A 16133-nucleotide genomic window follows, 5' to 3' on the forward strand; every position below is an offset into this window, starting at 1 on the left:
TTATCATGTGACAACTAGTCCTATCCTCCCCTATTTTAAAGTTGTCTGGTATTAAAATAGTTTTACACTATGAAACAATTAATAACAAATAAAAAATCTTGCTCCTTTGCTCTTTCTCAAACATGTGGTCATATTCAAGCAAACAAGCTGTGCTATATTTCAGAGTATATTATTTATAACACATAAACAAACAAACAAGCACAGAAACAAATCACAGCTGACTGTTGACAGGCATGGTTGCCTGGTACCTCTGGACATGAGCTCAGCTTACACTGAGAGCCCTCAAGACTAATGAGAGAGAGAGAATGATGTAAAACACAGCTGCCTGTGTCCACTATCAACACAGCCTTTGAATCTCTACATGTAAAACAAACACAATTGTCTGCATTCAGTCCTTTCGAACAGCACTATATATGGTCAAAACTCTAATAAGCTTTAGTGGCTAAAATAAAACTGCACTGTTTAAAACGTTTGACTAAATGTCATAACAGACGATACAATAACATTTTTACCTGGTTTATTTTAGACTCTCTACGTTACTGTACATCTTTAGAGTGACATCATCACAGTTTATACACCACTGCTCAACTTTACAAAGTCTAGACCGCACATGCATGGACACCCACTGTACATCTGTTTATTGATCTGCTATATATTTATAAACTGATGCTATCGACCTCAGTCTGTGTGTGGATATGGTGTGTTCTGGTTACAGTCCATTAGTATGTGGTTTAATGTTTATTGAACGAATGTTACTTTGTGTCAGTTAATTTCCTAGCAATGTGATGAGATCACGAACGGTGAAGGGGGTCACTCACTTTATTAATATTAGGCAAACATGGTTTTCAAGTACAATTCATGAAAGAGTCATGTTTACAAAATCATGTTCAAAGACTGTAACAATGCTACTTGTCAGTTAGCTAACGGTAAATTACCTTATATACAATGAAAAAATATATATTTTCATGTAATTTTACAGTAAAAGTCGTCATTATCTTAAAATTTAGTTTAAAAAAATAGATAGTTATAGTAGCTACAAATTTTTGTAACAGTTTGGCCTTGATAATTCATAAAGGGCTGTTGGATTTACTGTTTTTTTATTTTTTATTTTTTTGTAAATTATAACAGTCTGTAAAATGTACAGGTTGCTCTGTAAGTTCTTTATAAATTTTTACAATTTTTTACAGAATTATGCTGGCAACCACAGCTGCCAGTTATATTCTGTACAAAAAAATTTTTTTTACAGTGGGAGTATTGCGCAGAGATGATGACCTTTTGAATAATAAAAATCTCTTTGTGCTATGAAATGCACATAATTGTCTGCATTTCTGTAGAATATGATTATAACTGATAAGTGTCAGTTACAGTAGCTGAAGTAGTAATCTCTTCATTTTAAGTCTATAACAGAACAAAACTGACAGAGTTACATCCACATTAAATTCTCTGATATATCTTTTAGGTGGAATTCATGACCATATCTATAACAAAGGTTTGAACATGCCTACTACCTACTAGTAAGCGGAAAACATACGTGAAAACAACCTTATTTCTGATATATAGATAATATAGATATATAGTTAATTCTGATTAATACAGATATATTGCAAAACATTCTCATGTGACAACAATGGCCTCCACTATTTTAAAGCTGTGTGATATTAAATGTTTGACCAAATTCACGACCATCCTCGAAATTAAAGACATAATCTGCATTCGAATATATGCCTATTGCCTACTTTACAGTATAAAAATAGTATGTCCAAATTCACGGTATTCATAAAACAGTAGACAAAAAGTACCCAGATCACCTACATTTGCCAAGGTTTCGAAATGCCCATCTGATGGACTCTTTACTATCGCAATGGCAGTTTGATGGATACAGTACATCCGGATTTCATTCATACTATACACATTCATACTTTATAGAGCATACTTTATAACAGTCATAAAGTAGTTCCTCATCAAATGTAGTACCTACTCAGACAGTATGCGATTTTGGATGCAGCCATAATTCTCCATTTGGTTGCATTATGCTTGAACTTACATGTCTCGGATTAAAGGAAGGTCGACTAGAGAAACAGGTCAACTAAACCACTAGGTGCTTTTTACAGAAAGGTCTAACTGGAACAATGTATGATTATATAAAAACACACCTACACTCTCAGACTAGAGTGTTCGCAAAGCTGCTTATATCTGATCTTTTGTCTTAGATGTCCTATGGCTATTATAGTTTTATTAAGCCTGATACTATTCATGTCAATGCAAACAAAAAGTTATATCCAACATGCCTTTTCACTTCGGCGGAAGGTGAGATCTAAAACAATTTCCTACTGTAAAAGAACATCCTTAATGGATTTCCTGTCTTCGAAAGACCCGATGAAAGTGACTGTGATAGAGAGAGTGAGTTGTATAACGTATCTCCCTTGGACAAGATGCTTTTGAGTGTTTGGTGCAATGAAATTTAAATGTCTATAGTGACGTTTTTATTGAATTTACAAATTACAGAACCTTCAAGCTTCTGTTATGCAAATCTAAAGCTAACTAAATGACTAAGCATGCAGCCAGCACAGACCGTCTGACTGAAACACTGAACCAGTGAAGCGCCGTGTTAGTTTTGTGCACTGAGGACAGACAAAAACAGGCTGTTGAAAATGTGTAACAGGTGGTTTGATGAATCATTGTCATTGAAAGCTCAGTAAAATAAAATAGGTCTGTGTAATGGTAAAAGAAGAAATGAGGCGAAAATCCAATGAATCAGTAAGAGCTTTAAACTGTAGCCAGGAAAACAATGCATTATTTAGTGACCTACATGTTGACTGGAGTGTTTGACTGTGAACATTAATGCGGAATCGAAGGCACACCCATGCAAACCAACTGAATTTTCACTGTGATGCATAGTCCATCAAAACTGAGAGTGACTGAAATCAAAATCACACTCTAAATCTCTCAGATAACGGTCTGTCTGTGTGCAATTCTTGAAGACGCGTCTACATCACATTTTCCCGCCAAATAAAAGGAACATTTAAAATACAATTTTGCAGAAACAAAATGAAGAAAATATCATTAAAATAGTTGCATCATTACTACACGACTATTTAAAAAGTTTGGGCTCTGTAAGAGTAAGAGTTTGTTTTTGAAAGAAGTGTTTAATGTTCACCAAGGCAGAATTTATTCAATAAAAAACACAGCACATACAATATTGTGAAAAAATATTACAATTACAGTATATTGCAATTGAAATGTCTGTATTTTACATTTAAAATAACAATTGAAAATAAATTATACATTTAATTTTCAGCGTATAAATATAACTTTTAGCTGCCATTACTACAGTCTTCAGTGTCACATCACATGTTGGTGTTCAAGTAACATTTTTGATGAACAGTAAGACCCCGTTCAGACTGCAGACAAAAGTGGCCCAAAACCAGGTCAGACTTCTTCAGAAGTAGTTTGAACACTCAAATCTTGCCCAGATCTTATTTTTTCAAAGCAAATTTAGACCACTTCCATATGTGGTCCTGAATCAGACCCAGGTCTGATTTTTTTCAATGCGGCCGCAGTGTGAACAACCAAAGCGGATTTAATGCGACTTTTGCGTCAATCGACATTTGTCACAAATTATGCGCCGGCGAGTTAGCCCTAGACACAGTAAAATTAAAAACTTGACTAGGCCTACAAAATTGAGAACAGTGATGGAGCAAGTCAATGGAGGGAGAGTGAGGTGTTAGACCTAATTGGTACATGTATATGGGGAGATACTTCAAAAAACAAAAGCAGTGTCTCTGTGAAGCTATTCACGTCACATTCCCACCAGCCCTGGCTTCGTCTTCGCATCCACACAGACCTCTGTAGTGAATTTGCAGCCACAACCCTGCAAAAGGCCAAAATAGCCAATTTGCTCTCTTTCTCTTCATTCTTCTCCTCCTCAGCACCTGCTCATTAATGTTATGGTAGCCATTACACAAACATTTTGAAATAAAATCGAAAATGCTTACTTACTCCATAAACTCCCCAACTTTAGTGCAACAGCGTGCTGCGTCTGATGTCATTGTTATTGTTCTTTTGCGCATGCGGGTCAGTGCGAAACTGCAAACAGTTCACACTGGAATTTGATATAAGCCACATTTTAAAAGGTAATGTGAACAGCCAAACAAAAAAATCGGATCTGAGCAAAAAAATCTGAATTAAGCATTAAGACTTGCAGTGTGAACGGGGTCTATATTATCCTAAGAGAACAGAATTTATTTATAATAGATTTTTTTGTATCAGTGTAAAAAGTATTTACTGTCACTTTAGATCCATTTGCTGAAAAAAAGTATTATATATTATACATGTAAATATATATATATATATATATATATATATATATATATATTGCATACATTAAATGAAGTAAAAAAAATAAAAATATATATTTTTTCATGTTATAATTATCATGAAAATAGTGTCACAATAAAAAAAAAATATTAATGGCCCTAAAAATTGGCTTACTTCCTTATAATTTCTTATTCTTTCTTTTGAATTTGGGGTGAAATATGTTCTTGACAGGTTTTGTGGGATTCACATAAAATAATTTTTGGTCAAAGATTGTGTGTATCACACTGAGACAGACCGCTCTAATGCAATCCTATTAGTGGATAATACACAACACCAAACTTCGCTTCTGGTGACACTCTCATTCTTCTCCGTTACAGTCATCTGCCTCCTCTCTCTATTCTGTTTTCTCTCTGTGTTCTTTAACTCCAGTCACTCTCATCATATCACAAAGCTTTCAGTCTGGTTAATATTTTCACTCAGTAAAGTCGAAGCATTTAGATCAAAGGCTGTGTGAGCTTTTAGAGTTTCATCCTCTTTCTATGCGTCTCGCGATCATGCCCGACTCAGAACCCCTTTTACGTTACAAAAACACAACACTTGAATTACCATAATGGAACAAGGCAGTAATGATTTTCTACTGCTGCTGCTTTTACCACAACCAGAGGAACACATGCACCAGAGGGTGGAGAGAGAGAGAGAGAGAGAGAGAGAGAGAGAGAGAGAGAGAGAGAGAGAGAGAGAGAGAGAGAGAGAGAGAGAGAGAGAGAGAGAGAGAGAGAGAGAGAGAGAGAGAGAGCAGGAAACATACACACGCTGCTTCCTGTAACACTCTTTCCTTGCCCTGCTTGGCGTTGTTCCAAAGCATTTCAATTTGTGAAAGAATCTCTCCAGAGAGACATGCATCAAAATCATTTCTTTGTCTGAGATTAATTCTTGCTCGCTCGAAAGAGATAATTCAACCTTTTAGCTTGATGAGAAAGGGAGAGAAAGAGGGTGGCATCTGTTGCACAGCCATCCGAAACATATGCAAAAAATCATTCCGCATCTTTTTCTCATTTCCCTCCTATTGCAGCCACCACACAGAAGCTCAGGCTGCGTCTGGACTTCCCAGCATCCACTTCTTCCCATATGGCCACGACAGGGAGTCTTTAGTGCTTTTTCTTTGCGCTCTGATCAGATCTCAGGCTCAGGGTTGGAAGGGCTGGGCCTAGATCGGCGTAAACAGGCAACCTGCAACAAGACCAGTCGGGGAAAACCTCCATTTGACAAATTAACCTTCCTCAGTGTTTCACAAGCCATCCTGTTTTAATTACCACCTCCAGTGGCCAATTAGAGGCCAGCAATAAAGAAAGGGATGAAAGAGAGAAGGGCATGGGTTTTACATCTTCTACCTTCACCTCCACAGCACAATCAGTGATTTCCATTAGTCAGGCCTTTTCTGATTGAAACAGGGGAGGGTCGTATGTTTGTGTGTGTATGTGTGTGTGCATGCATGTAGAGAGAACTCCGTTCTTCCTTTGTTCTCTCAAGGCTGCATCCTGCCATTAAGGGTTTGAATAGGTTTGCTGGGTTTCCTAGCTGGCACAGTCATGGTTGGAGCAGACCCCGAAAATAACACAGCCAACACTGCTTTCAGAGTGTCGCAATATGGTTACCAGAGTGATCCTTCAATGTAAGCCTTTTTAAAAAGTTATGTTTTCAACTTAGACCTATAAACCCCTATAGTGTTGGAGTTCCGCAATTTAGGAGCAAGTACTGTAAAAGCTCGTTCACCCTTTGACTTCTTCATTGAACGAGGGAAAGCCAACCACATTTGATCCGACAATCTCAACGTCCTAGTATAGTGTCCTAAAAGGTTACTGATATAAATTAGTTCAATATAGTACGATAAAGCAATAGCCTAATAAGTCATGGTAAACCGTGGCTTGACTGAGCTTATTACTTTTATAAAACGGTTACTACATATAGCTGTCAAGGTTTCATAAAGTAAAAATGTAATAATTTATTGATGATAAACTTCTTCCGCCAAGCAATGTAGCTCTTCAGCAATGTTTAAGAGAATGGTTCACATAGACACAGTAATACAGATGTAATGAGGTCACAAGTGTGAGTTTATAGAGTATTTTATTACAGCTTCCAATGTAGCTCAGTCAATCATAATCAAGGATATAGATTCAGCAGTAGCATGCGTTGCAGGAAGCACTGGCATAAAGTTAAAAAGATTGATCCCAGGATTTTAAGAATTGATATCAAACTGTTCAAATGAACATTGGGATTAATCAGAAGAAGTAAACATTTTTACTCAGCCCTAGTAATACCACACCTCTCCCCAACACGCTGCATGTACCTTTGTTTGCTGTTCATGGTATAAACAGGAGGCACAAAGAAAGTAAAGTCTAAAGGGTTTTTAAAAAATCACTATCCCTAAGTATGAAGTGCTTGACTAAAAAAAAAAGGTGTTGAAAAAGTAACAGTGTGCCAGAGAGTGCATCACACAACCAAAAGAAAGGGCCGACATTCAGAACTAACTCTATAATATATAAGAGCAGATCAATACACACATATTCCTTGAACTGTGTTCCATGTCCCATCTTTCCCTCAGATCAATACTTTCCAATCAGTGCAGAGCTCAGCAGCTCTTGCCTCTGTCCTCTCCCGCTGACCCACAGCACCTTCTTCATCAATCATGACAGCTTATCACATATTCATGAGCTGAGTCAGTCACTGGCCAATGAAAGCAGGTCATTAAATGTGTTCCATTGACAAATATACAAGACTACCATTCTAAGGGATCAGTAAGAATTTGCTTTAAAGAAGCAAGGATGCATTAAATGTATTAGAAGTGACAGATGAAGGGACATTTGTAAAGTTACAAAAGATTTATTTTTCAAATAAATGCTGTTCTTTTGAACTTTCTATTTATCAAAGAATCCTGGGGAAAGAAGCCTTTTGCAAATTCATTTGTTCTTTGTGTCAGAAGTAGTGTGAGCGCTTGAAGTACATCAGAAATAGAACAGTTTACTGTCGGGAATTTGTCCTGTTGTGTCATGCCGAATCCAGTGTAGACAGCATCAAATAATATAATGGGTTCCTCTATGTGCTTTTGTCGCATTGCTTGTGTCTGGTGTAGACACAGTGTAAGGGTGTGTTCATGCTTGTAGTTTGATTATCTTGATTATTTTGGTCCGGACCAATTTATACATTTAGTCCTGATTCACTTAGCATTCACACTCATTTTTAACACCGAACCTAAATATACAAAACAAAACAAAAAACTGCTTTTATGGCATATACTTTACAATGGCAACTTAAACTTACTGAACATCCAAAACAATGCTGTGTGCTGGGCTAAATATGCTTGTATGTGCGTACATATGATAGATGAGAACTTGCAAAGAGCTTATAAAATGTGTAAAGGAGTCAAAACAGTGGCAGGAATTCCTCTGTTACACACAAATGAAGTTCTTCTGTGCTTTTTAGAATCTGTCCGCTTGTTTGTTGGGCACCAGGGTTCGGATGGCAGCGTTCACACTTATCCAAACGCACTGCACTAACAGAGCAAATCACAGATTGCATTATCACAGAACTTTCAAAAACTTTTTTGCTGATAATTTACTCACCCGAATGTCATCCAAGATATCCATGTTTTTTTTTCTTCAGTCGAAAAGAAATTTAGGTTTTTGAGGAAAACATTCCAGATCACAGACCAGCAAGATGAACATTTGTGGTTAAAAACCCATATCGCTAGATAAGACCCTTATTTCTCGACTTGTAGAGACATTGAAGCTGCATTGAGACGGACATTTGAACCTTCTTTTGAACATTGGGATATAGATAGTTGCCATTAAAGTCCACCCTGTGTAGAAAAATCCTGGAATGTTTTCCTCAAAAACCTAGATTTGTTTTCGACTGAAGAAAGAAAGACATGGATATCTTGGATGACATCGGGGTGAGTAAATTATCAGCAAAACATTTTTTGAAAGTGAACTAATCCTTTAAATCGAACCAAAGTGGGAACCCACCCTGAGAGTTTAATGCAAAGACCGCAACCGAACAGCATATTTGTACCAGACGGATCCAGGCTGAGGAAAACAGATAGACACTCATTAAAATAAGCACATGAAACATTTAATGAGACGCAGAGAGCTGTTTCCTACCACCCTGCAGTGTGAGTTTTATTGAGGGTGCAGCAGTCTTTACTCAGCTCTTCTAGCGAAGGTTTCCACAGTAGGGACCGTCACACCTCCCCCAGAGAGAGCACACACATACAGTAGTGTGTGTGTGTCACACTTAACCACAGAAACAGGTCGTTACATCTCCAGGTGAAAGAAGCTCAAAGGTCTGCTAATATAAACATCCAGTAGCTGCATTATTGCACAGCCTTGGGGCGGATAAAATCAAATCAGTTATTCCTCTGAAGCAACTTTATTATTTTATTCCAAGTTATAAAAAATGTAACAATAATGTCAACTGCTGCATCATAATACAGAGCAAACCAATGACCTCAACATTTGTTGACTGTGTTCTTTTGCTTGGTAGTTGTTCCAGGACCAACAAGTATTTTGATCCAGTACAATGCCCTACTTAGTGAAATCCCGGTAAGCTTATACTGTAGGAGTCCGTGAGCACTGAGCACATACTGATGATGAGTCAGGACACTGCATTACTGTCCACTCATCCTCTGCTGGGGACAATTGACCGGGTTATGTGTGCCAGAGATCAGAGGGTTTGTGTGTGTGGCTGGTAGAGACATCTGTCTTTGTATTTCTGATATATCAAGTCTTAAGATCTACTTGGAGCCTCCTGCAACACAAAACACTTTTGAAGCAGAAAGTTGATCTGATTGTTAAGCTTGAGCACTAATGGATTGGAAGTACTATATGATGGCGTGCCGTGTGTCTTATTGGGTGAGAGCCTTTGTGTAGGATATGTGCGTCAGCGCATTTAGTAAAAGGCACTGGAGCGAAGAGCAGTATATGACAATAATGAGCAAACAATGTAGGCCTATTTAAAAGAAAAAAATAGCATTCGAGAGCTTTTACAGTCCTATTTATATTAGTTTAAAGGTGCATTCAGTAGTTCTTTGTATTGCTGTTGTTTGTGTACTTTAAGTACCGATACCACAACGGTGTTAGGCGCTGCACTGCCATCTATGACATGGATCTGCGTGATCGTCTTTTATGTAAATTAAACTGACACTCGTGAGAGGTTTATTTTTTGTCTTTAGCCCTATTCGCACTGGATTAGAATTATCTGGGGACCTCATGCGATTTTGAAATTACCCCCCCACATCTAAATTTCGTGCGGCGCATTCGCACGGGATAACCGAAGCCTGTGATTTTACTCGAAATTACTGACTTAACTCCCGGATATGATGTCAATATAGGCTATTGCTTGGAAATGTCTTGTTATTATAGGTCTAGCTGTATAAGATATCATAAACAGAAGAATGTTTCTTACCGCATGTCATTCATCTCCATCTAATCATTCTTTCATCATTATTTGAATCATTCTTCTGATGGTTTTCAGCTTTCTCTTTCAGCAAATTGTATAGTTGTATGGTGTATAGCGATATGACCCAGCACCCAAAATACTATCAAAACAATGCAGCATCCATTCTTCGCAAAAGATGGATAAAAAAGCGCACAGGAAACAAAAACCATGAACAAATTATATACGACCCCACCAAATCACAGAGATGCCGATTCGCACGGGACTAATATTATCACAGGACCTCGGTGTTCGGCGAAATATATAACTAGAGGTCACCAGGTAATACTTATCCCGTGCGAATAGGGCTTCAGTCTTTCTGTCTTCTGTCTTCAGAACTGTTCTGCTTCTTCATGGCATAGAGGTACTAATTCTTAGCCCGATGCAGTTATCATTTTCACGTCCTGCGCAAGGTTTTTTGTGCGCCCATGGGCGTGCTGGTCTGAAAACGAGGTGTGTTCAGGCGCATTGTTGACAACTTATTTCTTGTGTAAAACGTTTTAAATTTGCACCAAACTATGCACCTTTAACAAAAAAAAGACAGACTATGAATGCTCTAACACTATTAAATATGAATTTGGCGTAAGATAAATAAGAATATTAAAAAAAATAATAATGAAATTCTGAATAAAATACTTTATTCAGGTTTTACTGAAAGAGTAAAAAAAAAAACCTTCATAGCTGGAAAATCTGGCTATTCTCAAACATACTCATAAGAATTAATAAAGAAATGTAAAGCACACAAACATTTTTTTAGTTATATGCACACAGTCATGCAACAGACATGGCTTCACTGTTCATTCCATTTCTTCATCATTACAATCTACACCAGGTCTGTATTACAGAGTCAAGCAGACAGACGGCAAACAGACTGACATGCCGTATTGGCTCTCTCAGAGACGGATTTAGCGTCCCAGTCTGAGAATCAGTTGAAACAAGGACAAGGCCGTGGATTTGTGTTGTCTTGGCTTGGCCGTTTGGTAATCTGTCTGATCATTAATCAGTTCATAGTCATTTTGTAACATGGATCAAATAAATGAGACCAAGAGGAAGAGTGTAAGAGAAAAACAAGAAAGCTTATGCAAAGCTCATATCCTTAAAAAGACTAGACAATCTATTCACAAATGCAGCACGACCTTTGACATTTGACCCAAGCTGTCTGCCACACTGGTCTTACCCTCGACCTTTAGTAGACCTTGTGTACTGTTAGCCTGCTGTGCTGTTTCTATTCTATTACGTTTGCATAAATATACCCTTGAAAAGAGATAATCTAATCAACACTGCACTTTAAAGTGTATAAGTATTAAGTTAGAGGGATTCCCAAGAGAGCCCCATAAAACAATAACATTGGCAAAATACATGTTCAAGAAAATAGGATCGGATAAATCGTGCACCTTGTGTTACAGAAAACATTTGGTATATGTATGGGGGACTATGCAAATGGTTAAAGAATTTGCAAAATGCAGGACACAAACTTTAACACACAGAGTTAAATTGTTATCCCGCAAAATTAATACAGCTCTCATCAGTGTGCTTACGTTAGCTATGACATTTAACACAAAAAACCCATTGCCGCTCTGTTAGGAATGCAGCACAAAACGTCTGTGAGGTTTTCTGCTGATGCACAGAAGCCCATAACGCTGTAGGAGTGAGCTGTGAGAAGAATGCAAGAGTCATGACCATGTGTAGGTGGAAGAGAAATATTTGAAACCAACGCACAAGATCCACCTTATTAAACCTGTCTACTTATATATTCCTTTATTTATTACTGCTGTTCCTCCATGTCTCCTAATGCATTTCATTTCATGTTTCAAACTACTGCTCTGACGTTTGTTTTGAGACTCCCTTTCTACTAACGACAAGAAGCCAGCATGAATCTGCTCATTCCATGTCACCAAACAACCAGCCCTGAACGTTTAAATAGAAATCCTGAATTCTACAAATTGCTCACCATTGTATAAAGCATGTTTCTAAAACAGGAGATTTTGATTCAGTCACGCTTCACAACATCACATTTAACGTGTGAAACGGTGACCATTGTGTTTGAGCTCCTAATCATTTTCATGTGAGTAGAATTAGAAACACCACTATTCGAGGGTACCCATATGAGCCAAGGATTTACTCAGGCAAAGAGGTCATGCACATGGTCTGCACTGGAGTATAACACATTTTGTTTATCACAGGAGTAAAGATAAGTATTATGATCATGGCTACCAATATCACTATGTCCACAGTAGCTACAAAAACATAAGAGACTAGAAAGATAAAAAAAAAAAATTATATCTGCAGGTCTCACCGTATGATATATTTCATAGAACAGTTCTCTAATTTAAAGGGTTAGTTCACACAAAAATGATCCCATCATTTACTCGCCCTAAAGCCATCCTATATGACTGTCTTCTTTCAGACAAACACAATCGGAGTTATATTAAAATCCTGGCTCGTCCAAGCTTTATAATGGGAGTGAATAGTAACTGAGATTTTGAAGCCCAAAAAGGCAAATCCATCCATCATAAAGGTAATCCATACAGCTCCAGGGGGTTTATAAAGGCCTTCAAAAGTTAAGCGATGCGTTTTTGTAAGAAAAGTATCCATAATTATAACTTTAGAAACTGTATTCACTAGCTTCCAGTAACGTCCATCCACGCGTTTACGAGAGAGTTGAGTTCCGGCGTATGGTGTATGACTTAGACGTAGCGTAAGCTTAGGTGAGAATAGCTCTCGCTGTGCAAACAAATAGGGCTGGGCAACAAACTCAAGCTCGTCCGACATATCTAAAAATTATTGTTTTTTTTGTTCAATACATCATGCGTCTGGTCAGAGTTCACTCTTCGGCCGTTATTTTTATTATGGGTGGATGCGCTTTTTTGGGCTTCAAAATCTCAGTTACTATTCAATCCTATTATAAAGCTTGGAAGAGCCAGGATATTTTTTATATAACTCTGATTGTGTTTGGCTGAAAGAAGTAAGTCACATACACCTAAGATGGCTTGAGGGGAAGTAATTTATGGGATAGTTTTCATTATTGGATTAACTAACCCTTTAATGGGTCAAATGAAGTTTCTGATATTTACTATAACATCACTCGGCTTGCCTGTGTGGCATTCCCAAAATGTTTTGATGTGTGGATATTCAATACAACAGCCCAATAGCAAGTGTAAGAAAACCTTTTTACACAAGACACTAAAATTACATTAAACTGTCAGAAATAACGGTTACTGAGGACAGAATATACTTGCTGAAAAAAAGCAAAGTTCACTAAAGCAGACTTGCACAGTGTGACTTGAGAGTTTAGTGTCATTTGTAGTGTGTTGGTGAGTGGACTTTCTGTTCAAAGAGTGCTCAGGTGAGGGGGTGATGAGTTGGGTGCTTTAGTGTTTTCAAGTAGCTAAATCTTCCTTTCCTCGGAGTGGCATTTCACATAATTTCAGCACCAGCATGCTTACGGAAAGCCCAAATCACTGTCTAGTAGGCTACCTATGCATTATGCAGTCTGCACAAAACTGTCAACTGCTGTTTCATGGTAGCCTACATTTAAATGTGCAGGTCTGACTGCATCTGCTGAGTGAGAGTGTATTGGTAAAATAAAGTTAAATAAGTGAGTGAAAACATTCACTATCAAAAATTCTGGAGAAAAAAAAACAATGTTGGAGGGAACATGACTGTCCCCAGGAATGATTTGTCTCACACAAAAACATATTTATACATGTATTTCTCCCTTGCATCTAGGCTTTATGACATTTTCTAGCCTATATGTATTTTATCTATCTATCAATATGACTCGTAAAGCATGAGCCACTGAAGATGCATAAGCTTACGATTACACACACACACACACACACACACACACACGTAATGCTGAATCGACAACTGCCACAAATTAAAATATACAGCTGATGTGTTTCATTTCTATGGTGATTTTTTTCCATAGCTTCCATGTGCGCGCGCGCGCACAGGTTGTCACCTGCCTCCCGCCTATTACGTTCACAAGACTTTTCATTGCTTTGGAAAATGCAAAAGCTCACACACACCAAAAGTGTCAAATAACACTTTAAATATTTGAGTTTTAAACCAGCTTTTTATGTGAGTACTTCTTTGCGTTTCAAACACTTCAAAGAGAGATGTGATGTCATTCTAATCAGGCACGTGCAGAGGGGGGGGCTTTGGGTGCTCGAGCCCCTGCCCTTTTTCAAAATTAATCAAAAGTGCCCTTCTCAAACAAATATCATTGATAATATTGTGGTCAATAAAACAAAATGCATTTGCTTATAATTTACATGACAATGTGCACAAGACTAAAGTAGCCTAAATTCACGTTTATTTTTACGTTTCTGTCAGTCTGAGGTGTCGTTGCTATAACGCGTTGCTATGGGTTGCGTCACTTGCGTCAAGTTGTGCGTGTCTTGCTTCGGTCTTGACTGACGGTCTCCATTTTCGAGGGTCTAAAACTCCGGAGTAGTGTGTGGGCGGCAGGCATAACCGTAGCAAAAGTTATGCGTTTTAAAATGAAAATGTACTAGTTTACACGTAGGTATCCCACACAGTCTGTTTGGGAACCGATGCTCTCGAGCGTCTTTCAGTCAGTATGGCTCGACGGCAGAAAAAAAAAAAAAGCTTTTTTTTTTATTATTATTATTTTTTATAATAAAAGGTTCTGTCGATTCAATTAAAAATCCACATAACACATATTTTAAAATATTACTTAATTCGCTGAAGCCTGTTTGTCATGCATAATACACCGACCAATCGTCATCTGGCACAAGAAGTTCAAATATCATTGGACGGTCATTTATAAATAAATCATTTGAAAATTACATCCAGACGAATTGACATTGAAGTGATCTGAATCTCCGTCGTTGACCTAATGGATGTTAATTGACTACAAACCAGCACTAAAAGTAGCATTAATGGTAAGTATATTCAAGTCACTTGAATTTAGTCTATATTGATACACCGTTTACCATTATGAAACTATCGTAGTTTGTTAAATGAAGCCCAGGCCTACTGCAGGCTTATTATGTGAAGTGTAGGCTGCCTGACAACAACACGCGAAATGGTGACTTTATTATTTTAACATTTTTGAACACACACATTACTATTTTTTTTTTTAAGTCCCTTTTAAAGTATGCGCTTTAAGCCTGCATTTATTTGATCAAAAATACAGATTTTTTTTCTATTTTAATATACTTTAAAAAATATAATTTATTTCTGTGATGCAAAGCACATATATATTTATATATATGCCCTTTTTAATATTTGAGCCCCTGCCCCTGAGGAACTCTCTGCACGTCCCTGATTCTAATATTATTTCCTGCATCAGTGGAACTGAACTCACCTTCATGGCTGTTGATAGTGGCGCTCCAGGATGAGATCGTGTAACACAGCAACACAGTTAAAGCAAACAGACCAGTAACTGACTTCATGTTCCAACAACAGGAACCGCTCTTCTACTAGTTCGGAGACAGTCCTCTATTTCGAGTCTCAGCTCCAGGTCATTATAACGAGAAAGATTGTAGATGTGGCCACGCAGTCTGAATGGATTAAATAGTTAATATGTAAAATATGGATGCTATATTTACTAAATTAATTTTAAGTAAGCATATCCTTGCTGTCCGCAACAGAACATAAATTCAAAACGTCCACGGTGTTCTTTTTCTTTGAGTCTCGAAATAATCACCAGCACAATTCAGCGCATCGCACAATATGAGTAGAAACCAAATCCGCTTGCCTCCGAGAAAATGTTCAACTTTCCCGAAGTTTAATCCGATGTGAAATACATTCGCTGTCAGAAGCTTGAAGCAGAAGAAGCGCGTGAAGCCGGGCGTTCAAATCCTTCAGCACTGGCTTGGACACAAATTCAATTGTCCCGTATGACCACCGGATATTCCCGTCCGAGTAAATGATATCTGAATATGTCCAATGTGGGATTCCAAACACATATACAACATAGAGCTAAATGTACCCGCCTGAGAAACAAAACTATAAGCGTGAATTCGCTTTCCAGCCGTCTCAGTAATCTCTAATGGCAACACAGGCTTCAGTCAAGTCCTCTCAGTGCCCCGCCCCATTGTCTACGTCACAACAGGTAAAGCGTCTCGAGTTCAAAGGAATCGCAAGGAATTTGTAGAAATAGGCTGTCTTGGGAAACGAATATTGAATGTAGGCTGATGCCCTCGGAAGTCTGTTTGCCTACACCAAATTATTAAATAATCAGATTTCAAACAGAAATCAATTTAATACAATTATTTCAAAAATGTGTAGGCTATTTAATGGGCAGCATAAAAATGCAATTCAATGTTCTTATAGCCTATTGAAAAAAGAAAAGT

General features: G+C 37.7%; 1 protein-coding gene across 1 annotated transcript in view; it reads right to left on the reverse strand.

Annotated features, from left to right (window-relative positions):
• sema4f (sema domain, immunoglobulin domain (Ig), transmembrane domain (TM) and short cytoplasmic domain, (semaphorin) 4F) overlaps nucleotides 1–15866 on the reverse strand; it is a 69381-nt gene extending 53515 nt beyond the window's left edge. Inside the window, 1 exon segment of the mRNA XM_079592354.1 lies at nucleotides 15143–15866. Within this exon segment, the coding sequence (XP_079448480.1) occupies nucleotides 15143–15230 (88 nt within the window). The 5' untranslated portion in view covers nucleotides 15231–15866.
• Between the last annotated feature and the right edge of the window lie 267 nt (nucleotides 15867–16133).

Source organism: Phoxinus phoxinus (genome assembly GCF_949152265.1).
Source record: "Phoxinus phoxinus genome assembly, chromosome: 2".
NCBI lineage: Eukaryota > Metazoa > Chordata > Actinopteri > Cypriniformes > Leuciscidae > Phoxinus > Phoxinus phoxinus.